This window comes from Aulonocara stuartgranti, assembly GCF_965226115.1.
Source record: "Aulonocara stuartgranti genome assembly, chromosome: 14".
NCBI lineage: Eukaryota > Metazoa > Chordata > Actinopteri > Cichliformes > Cichlidae > Aulonocara > Aulonocara stuartgranti.
The window spans coordinates 17,615,847-17,624,240 of record NC_138950.1 but is presented as its reverse complement, the minus strand read 5'-3'; the positions used below and the strand labels follow the sequence as shown (position 1 = coordinate 17,624,240).

At 38.0% G+C, this 8,394-nt stretch overlaps 2 protein-coding genes across 3 annotated transcripts in view; one reads left to right on the top strand and one right to left on the bottom strand.

Annotated features, from left to right (window-relative positions):
• Nucleotides 1-761: 761 nt before the first annotated feature.
• On the top strand, nucleotides 762-4,356 carry LOC309687956 (uncharacterized protein). 2 transcript variants are annotated; one of them, XM_082503303.1, is made up of 6 exons: nucleotides 762-843; nucleotides 915-992; nucleotides 1,079-1,148; nucleotides 1,348-1,413; nucleotides 2,542-2,649; nucleotides 2,958-4,356. In XM_082503303.1, exons 2-6 carry the CDS (start codon nucleotides 973-975, stop codon nucleotides 3,345-3,347), a joined length of 654 nt encoding a protein of 217 aa, XP_082359429.1. In that variant the 5' UTR covers nucleotides 762-843; nucleotides 915-972; the 3' UTR covers nucleotides 3,348-4,356. The 2 variants fall into 2 exon arrangements, with proteins under 2 accessions (XP_082359429.1, XP_082359428.1); XM_082503302.1 differs by having other exon boundaries at nucleotides 1,237-1,413.
• Nucleotides 4,357-4,728: 372 nt separating this feature from the next.
• ptgir (prostaglandin I2 receptor) overlaps nucleotides 4,729-8,394 on the bottom strand; it is a 28,580-nt gene continuing 24,914 nt past the window's right edge. The window contains exon 3 of the mRNA XM_082502801.1: nucleotides 4,729-7,998. Within this exon, the coding sequence (XP_082358927.1) occupies nucleotides 7,711-7,998 (288 nt within the window). The 3' untranslated portion in view covers nucleotides 4,729-7,710. The remainder of the gene's footprint in view (nucleotides 7,999-8,394) is intronic.

The following is an 8,394-nucleotide window of genomic DNA, read 5'->3' as shown; positions in this document are numbered from 1 at the left end:
AAGCTGCAGTCATCAGTTTTCATTGAAACCATTTTTTCCATTATGTTGTCCACCGCATTTATGTTGGTAGGGCCAATAACGGCTTTTAAAACCACACAAATGTTATTGTACCCAAAAATGCAATGTGCAAGCGTGGCTGTATTTGTACCAATTATTGCTTTTAGTTAAACAGTTTCACTATTACTGTGAGGCCAAAAGCTGCACTGGGTTCATCTCTGTGCTGATAACTACTTAATCTGACTGTGTGATTAATACTGTGGGCTACCACACGATTGTATCAAGTTATGAGAGTCTGAGAAAGTGCTGTTGCTTTTGCTTTGAAAATAGAAAACATTTTTCTATTCCCACATGAGCATCTGTGCGCAACATGTTCTTCGATATAAATGATAAATAACAGCTCTACTGAAATAAACATGAATGCAAACCCATCACATGAGGAAACTGAATATCATGGCATTCTGATTAAAAATAAGTAACTCTTTCTGATATGTATTTTCTTCAGCAATGCATGAGCAGCTTCCCTACCTCAGGTCTTTGGGTATAGGGGCTCTAATCCTGAAGGGTGTGTTTGATGTTGAGGTCTTTCCTTTAAACCTCACTGCCGCTGATAAAAACTTTGCTCCACTGGCTTGGATACAACATCTGCTCAGTGAGCCGCAAAGCAGGTGAGTAAAGAACTTTTTTTTTTTTGCAAATGATATTCAGACGTGGTTTTATGGGCCTTTATTACTGATTAACAGGCTTCATGCTGGTCCTGCAGGTCTTAAAATTGTGCTTGACTTGTGTAAACGGGATCTGTTGGCACTTCAGGATGTAACTGGAAACCTCTCAGCTACCACACAGGTAAAACCTGCTTTCTGATCATGCACTCAGTCAGGAGTTCATAAAATATGAAATGGATATTCTTTCTACAGCGTGCACTCCACTTCTGGTTGGAAAAAGGTGTGGCAGGTTTTGTTATCTGTGACACTGATGCAGCATATTCAGAAAAGGTAAAATGATATTGACTAGTTTTGAATTTAGCTACAAGTGGCGTTACCATAGGCTCAGTTTTCCCAATTAAATGTGTACTTTTCAGACTCTGCTGGAGTGGAGACGTGTCTTTGGGGAATTCAGTAGTCCCGAGGAGGAAAGGTGTTGTTATGCATGTAAATACAGAGTTTTTTTATGTTATAAAGGAAGCTCAAGGATTGCTGGAAAAAAATGTTTAATTTCAGGATTGTCGTGGTTAAACAGACGGCAGATGTTCTGCGTCCATTAAATGGCTCCGGTCAGGTCAACGTTACACTGGTGGATGTGGTCATGAGGTCCATTCTCCCTCGTTCACATCACCCACTGTTTGCACAGGAAGTGGCTGATGCTGTAGAGAGACACCTACAAACAAGAGGAGATAATATATGGCCCAGCTGGACAGTAAGATTTCTCTATAAGATTCTTGTACATTTTGATAGAAAAATGCTTATTTTACAGATTTTGCAAATTTTCCTAAAATCCTTGTACAGTTATTTTAATTGACTGCATCAAGTCATTTTTTCCATTATAAGCAAACCTGTTATTTGTGTTATTAAATGTCAGAAAAGCTAATGCACATATTGCTTAATCTAGTGGTATTATCTGTTTCTGACTGAACAGCTCAGCCCTAACGTTCGTTTTGGCTACGTTCACACCGCAGGCGAAAGCGCATCAAATCCGACTTTTTTGACCCTATGCGACCCATATCCGATCATGGTGTGACAGTGTGAACGGCACAAATCCAATATTTTCAAATCCGATCTGGGTCACTTTCGTATGTGGTACTGAATCCGATACATATCTGATGTTTTAGAAAGCGACTGCTGTTTGAACGGTCATGTCGCATTAAATCCGTCTTTTACGCCACTGACACAACACAGACGCCAATTATCAGCGCCAGAGAAGACATCATGAACCCTTCCTGGCCATCCAGTGAAACTGTTGGGAAGACAATGTTGGAGAAATGTGAACATTTTATTTGTACTGTATAATCTGCAGATTCTGACAGAAGTCTGCAACTATCCTTTGAAGCACCGCTCCTCTCTAAAACAGCAATAAGGATAATTATTAGGCCATATGTAAATAACAAAATAACTTTATAACTTAAACAAAATTGGGAAACGTAAAGACCGAAACAAGTCTTTATATTAGGGCCATCAGTCAAACAATACTGTTTGGTCTGGATCGAAACAGAGCGTGTTGTGTGTGACATCTTCTTTTGCGCATGTGGGCCGCTTTGAGGTTTCACACTAGAGAGCGTTTGTTCTCGCATTTTATTTGTAGTGTGAACAAGCAGACAAAAAAATCGGATTTGATCAAAAAATCGCAATTGAGCATTAAGACCTGCAGTGTGAACGTAGCCTTAGTCAACTTTCTATGTGACAGTTTACAAGCATCAGACTACAAAGATGCGACAAAGATACTAAAAACCGCAGCTCTTATGCACTACTTTTCATTACATATTTATTTTTTCAGCTTTGGTTTGGAAAGTTAGTAGTTATATGGTCACTCTCTCCATTGTTTTAACAGGTTGGAGGCAACGCATCTCAGGAACTGAAGAAGTTACTCCTGGTGTTGATGATGACTCTGCCAGGATCACCAGCAATCCAGTATGATAAAGACATGGAGAAAACAAAGGTAAAGCCTTGTTTGAGACTTTAAATTGATTGATGAATGATTTTTAACCGCTAACGATGTCATCTGAAACATTGCAGCTTGTATTATACGCCACTGAAAATTTGCATGTCTCACAGAGAGATGGACGAGCTACTAGATACCAAACACTCAGTATGAAGCTAGCTTGTGCTCTAAAAATGTCTCAATAAGATTTGTTCTTTGACTTTTTTTCACAAATGCAGTTGGAACTCTTGCAAAGCTGTTGCAGTATTTGGGGCATATTGTATTTATTTTTCTCACATTTGTCGCCATCCTCCCCTCTTCCTCAGGAAAAGGGCAAAATGAACCGTGCAGCCCTTCAGCTCTTCTCCTCCCTCAGCTTCTCCAAAGCCAGAGAAGAAGCGCTTCAATATGGCAGTTTCACCTTCCTCCCTTTCAACACCTCGTCATCCTCCAACTCCTCTCTTTCCTCTCCTTTATCTCCCCCAATTCTTGCCTTTCTACGCTCCTGGGGTTGTGTCCACTTCCTTGTTCTGCTCAACTTCGGGTTTCAGCCTCAAAGCCTGGATCCTGCCTGGGCCTCGAGCTTGCCTGATGCCGGGCTGTTTGTAGACAGCACAGGGATGGATCGTTTTGGGTCCACATCTCTCTACAGTCTCAGACTGCAGCCCCACGAAGCCATCGTAATCAAACTTTTTGAAGCACAAAACTATTCGTAGAGTTTCTGTGGTCGGGTTTCAGTATATCTCAAACCACAGTGATGCAGCTGTTTTTAAAAAAAAATATCATTTGTGCTCAGAAGTCACTGAAAATAAAGTCATTGTTTTGTGTGGCAACATTTGTGGTTCCCCTTCAACCACTGGGATCTGTAATATATGTATAATATAGCATGACTGTGTGAACTCAGATAACAAGTAAATCTTGATTTCACATCACAAAATTTTGTTTAGTGTGTGTTTAAAGAGTTAAAATGATACTCAGTTCACATTGGGTTTAGATAACCTATTATAAGTGTGCTTATATCAGAAGTGAAAAAATCCTTTTTACAACAAAATTTGGCAGTATCCCGAGTGTTATTACTGTAACCGAAGAGTTCTCTTGTATTTTGAGTTTCCTGAATTTTTGAAACGGTCACTTAGGCGTGCGACTAAGTACAGTATATGCTAGCAAAATGATACAATAAATGCTGGATATAAGGACAGCATAAAAGATGCCAATCAAAGAAAAGAATGAATGTGACATTCAACACAACCCTTTCTGCCACACTCAATTAGTGGTGAAGTGTGGCTGCCTGAGAAAACAAAAAACACTTGGGAATATAACCTCTCCATCTTGGGATGTTTACATTAAGTAACCACAAGGTGAAGCTGCAGTACCAGTAACTGTTCAGCTGCTCCCCCAACTCTTAAAGTATGACAGTAAAAACTCATCAACTACAAATAAAGAGTTTCTAAAAACAGTAAACCAGTATTGATACACGGCACTTACAAAATCAGCTGCCATCATGTGACTGCTGAGTCATTCACTGCTAATATGGCACTTTCTTTTTTTTTTAAACGTTTCTCATTTTCATCTCTTTCACTCTGAATCATGTCAGATTACTTGTTATTTCAGAAATTTAGGCAGCATTTCACTTCTCAAGAAACTTTCTTACCACATCATCGGCATCTGGAGTGATCTCACTAGAATTTCAAAATAGCAAGTCTTTGTGTGATGCATCTGAATAAACCTATAAAGCAATTATACTTTTAAAAAAAAAAAAAATTTAAGATCACATCTTTCTCAAAGACCTCCATGTTATATTCTCTCTAATATGGTTAACATAAAAATCAAAAAGTGTGTTGTACTGTTGCAACACTTTTTTTTTTTTAACTTTAACATTTTTACTTGCCACAAAAAATTATAAATGAACACACACACACACACACACACACACACATATATATATATATATATATATATATATATATATATACTGCATAAGGGCTTTCATGTCATGTCATGTTCTTCAAACATCGGGTCTCATAGAAGACAAACAGTGCAAGTAAGGATGTTCACTTTTGCTTTGTTTTTACATGGACAAAAGAGTTTTTGACAAGATTGTAACTGTAATGAGATTTTATTTTATATGAATGAAATGTTAATGATAGAATGAATGATATTCTTTCATTCAATTCAACAGATTTACAGCTTGATGATTAAACACTACATCCTCAAAGCAAAATGTGTGGGTGGTAATGTGTCTAACATCGAGACATGCATGACTGAGCATAAGTGAAATCAAAACGTGAATGTGGATTGAAGACAAAAATGTTTTGAAGAAAAAAAAATCCCAATTTTTGTCGTACTCATACATTTGCAATTGCATAAACCAAACTTGCATAATCATTAAAACACACAGCTTTACAGCACAGGAATACAGTTACAGCTTTAAAGTTAAAAGTCTAATTCTCACAGTGCATTTTGCAGCAGCACGGAATTTTTAAAAGCAAAAAGCTCTTAAAATGACATTCACAATCATCATAGGTAGTTTAGAGATCCATGAAAAGGAGGAAGAAAAGGAGAATGCAATGTTCAAGCAATACAGTGACATTATGAACAGGACTCCCACAGGAATGAAACCCTCTCTGAAAAAGAAGTAACCCAACTCTCAGAGATGGTTTGGAATAGCAACAACTTATACTAATCCCTTTCGTTTCTCAACATAAAACATTATTATTAGACTTGCAAAAAAAAGCAGGTTTACCTTTACATTACTGTTTTAATGCAAAAGTAAGTGGTAAAAGGAATAGGCCATTTTTACGACAATTTTTCCCTCCAACAGAGCACAATTATGAAAAGCTTCTACTGTACCAACATATATACATAAACATTTATGTATTACCTTTTCACATTCACTTAAACCTTATGGGTAAAGGTAGAGGATGTATTTTAGAAAACACACACATACAACCACAAACACATGAAACACAAAATAGTCAGTGTTATGAGTCAGGCGATCTTAACTCCTGAAGAAGTAAAAGCTTTACGTTTCTGAAATCCATTTTTTCAGTCACAGTGGTTTTGCTCTTGATACATATGTCTTGACAACGATGTGATTTTTTTTAAATGCAGAAAGGATATTTCAGGGGACTCTGATATAAACTGTAGAAGCATTTACACTTTCTTGGAGAAAAAGGACATTACACGTGTTTACAGATGTTATTGTTACTCCCATTCTGAGGGCTCCCCTCCGCAGGAAGTTGTTATGCTTGAGACAGACAGTCTATGTTTATCCCTCAGTCGAGATAAGGTGGTCTCTACTTTGTTGCCTACTGCTTCTTTATATGAAAGTAAATACAACGTGGGCGATGCCTGAGAAAGTCTCTGAAGCCACCAGCAGAGTCTGGTCAACACAATGCAGAGCAGAAAAATGTAGGCTTGACCCTTTGGGACCTTTCTGTAAAATTGAGAAAAATCTACTGACTTTTTGGTCTAGTGCCAACCTGTGTTTGAGATTTTTGGTCTTAAATAAAAATACACTATATAGACAAAAAAACCAAAATAGGCTTCATCTGTTAATCTTCAAATTCAGGTGCTTTCTATTCCATTGCCACAAGTTTACAAAATCAATCACCTAGCCATGAAGACTGCCTTTGAAAACACTTGTGAGAAAGCAGGTTGTCCTAAAGAGCTCACTGAATTCAAGTAAAGGTACTGTAATAGGACACCATCACTGCAGCAATTAAGTTTGTAGAACTCTTCCCTCTTGAGTGATCTTACTGCAAGTGGAAACATTAAATAACCGCAACAACTCAGTCATGAAGAAGCAGGCCACGTAAAGGTACCGAGCGAGGTCGGTAATTCTCTGTAACTCTCTGCTGACTCAGTAACTTCAGAGTTAACATCAGCATGAGAACAGTGCCCGGGGAGCTTCATGGTATGTGTTTCCATTCCTGAGCAGCTCCTTTAGGTGGCCCAGTACTTGTGTCCATATCAAGTGCTTTGGTTTTTGACCAAATTTGGGTTCTTCACTGGATACACTCATGCTCGTTCATAATAACCACTGACACATTAGTAATTAGCATTGCTAACACTGGATCTGCTACACATTAGCATATGTTGCACATACAACAAACATTGACATCATTAGCATTCAGCTTGGATCACCCCTATATGGAAAATAAATTTCCAGCCCCATTGTCTCCATTAGTAAATGTTTCCTAATATACAGAAAGTTCTATGAGACTTATATATCACACTGTGATTTAGTTCTATATTTATTCTTATGCATAATAAATTTTACTTGATTAAATTTTAATTCATATGTTTTTTAATTCATGTTTCATGACACACAAATACATTTTCAATACATAAGTTGTAGTATGAGACACACAAGTCTTTCAAGACATACAAAATACAAACATTTCCTGTAAGTTAATTTAATTTCCATATGGGGATATCCATGGTGGCAGACTTGTTAAGGCTATTCTGGGTTATGGGCAGTGGACAGTTCAATAATAATTGTGTATATCTGTTACACACATATGTCATCCAAATAAACCGTATAAGCAGGCACGTTGCGTGAGCTGAATCTCATGTCATCCATGCTTTAGACACAGATAATGCATTAACAGACTTACTGACTTACTGTGCCTTAAAGAAAGGGCCGACTGATCGAGATTCAAACAACAACAACTATACATTCATACATTTCCATACAGCTTTCCTCAACTGCATATATTCAGATTTTACAGTATGTCATCCTTGGGCCTGACATGACTGTAAGTGTTCCTTAGTCCCAAGTCACAGTGCTGTTTTAATGGCACAACTCCCCTTGCAATGTTGAAATAACTTCCGTCCATTAGTGGAAAGTTAACAGTTAGTGCAGTCATTTTTTCCAAAGTTAAGGAAGAAATTTCAACGGCAGCGCGTAGATTTAAATTGTGACAGTCTTGTCTTTGTGCCTTCAAATACTAGGTGCAGGAATTTTGGATTCATACATTCATTTCATTTTAGAGTTTTCCTTAAATGTTTTTTTCCATATAGAAACGTCCTCCAGCCTCCAGGCCATCACCTTGCACTGCCATGGGTTTTTGTGGGTCATCGAGGTAAATTGGAATACATGTTGGTTGGTGGAACTGACGTGTCTGGTGGGTTGCGTTGTATGACATTGTCAAGGGGTAAAGACAGAGCGCAGTGTGCTGTCGTCTTTACGGCTCCTTTACTGAAGCGGAAGCTCAGCAGAGAGCAAAGGTGGCGAAACACGGACTTGCGGCAGATGATAAAGACCCAAGGATCAACGATGGGGTTGACCGCATAGAATCTGAAAGCTGTCAGGTTCTCTTTGTCACCGCAAAATGGATGGATCGCATTGATAAAGCCTGCAATCTGTAAAGAAAAGACAGAGAGAGCGTCAAGGTCAGATGCAATTCCTGTGATTTCCAGTTTACAAGTGTAAATGTTTCTGTACCGTCTCTTCTACAAGGCCAAGGTCAACAGTTAGAGAGACAATTTTTGTAGAATTGTAAATTAAACAATCAAGATGTGTTTGAAGTGCAAAATTTCAACTTAATTCAAATAAAAATCTGTCTATTTTATATACAGCTCTGCATTCTCAGAAGTTCAAAATTAATGAGACAATCAAAGCAGTTTTATGGCCAGGTAAGACCTGTTCCCTTCAAAGTACTGAATATGTATGTCATAGCTGTTCACTGTTAGTGTAAGTGTGGGAGGTCATCATTAGGCTGACAAAAAATTTTACACTGATCTGCTCACCAACACCAA

Excerpts from the sequence above, each read along its gene's own strand:
- LOC309687956 (XM_082503302.1), top strand. The coding sequence starts at position 973 with ATGCAGCATATTCAGAAAAG. Across the intron at positions 993-1,078 it reads ATGCAGCATATTCAGAAAAG|ACTCTGCTGGAGTGGAGACG; the intron begins GTAAAATGATAT and ends TGTACTTTTCAG. Across the intron at positions 1,414-2,541 it reads ATATATGGCCCAGCTGGACA|GTTGGAGGCAACGCATCTCA; the intron begins GTAAGATTTCTC and ends TTGTTTTAACAG.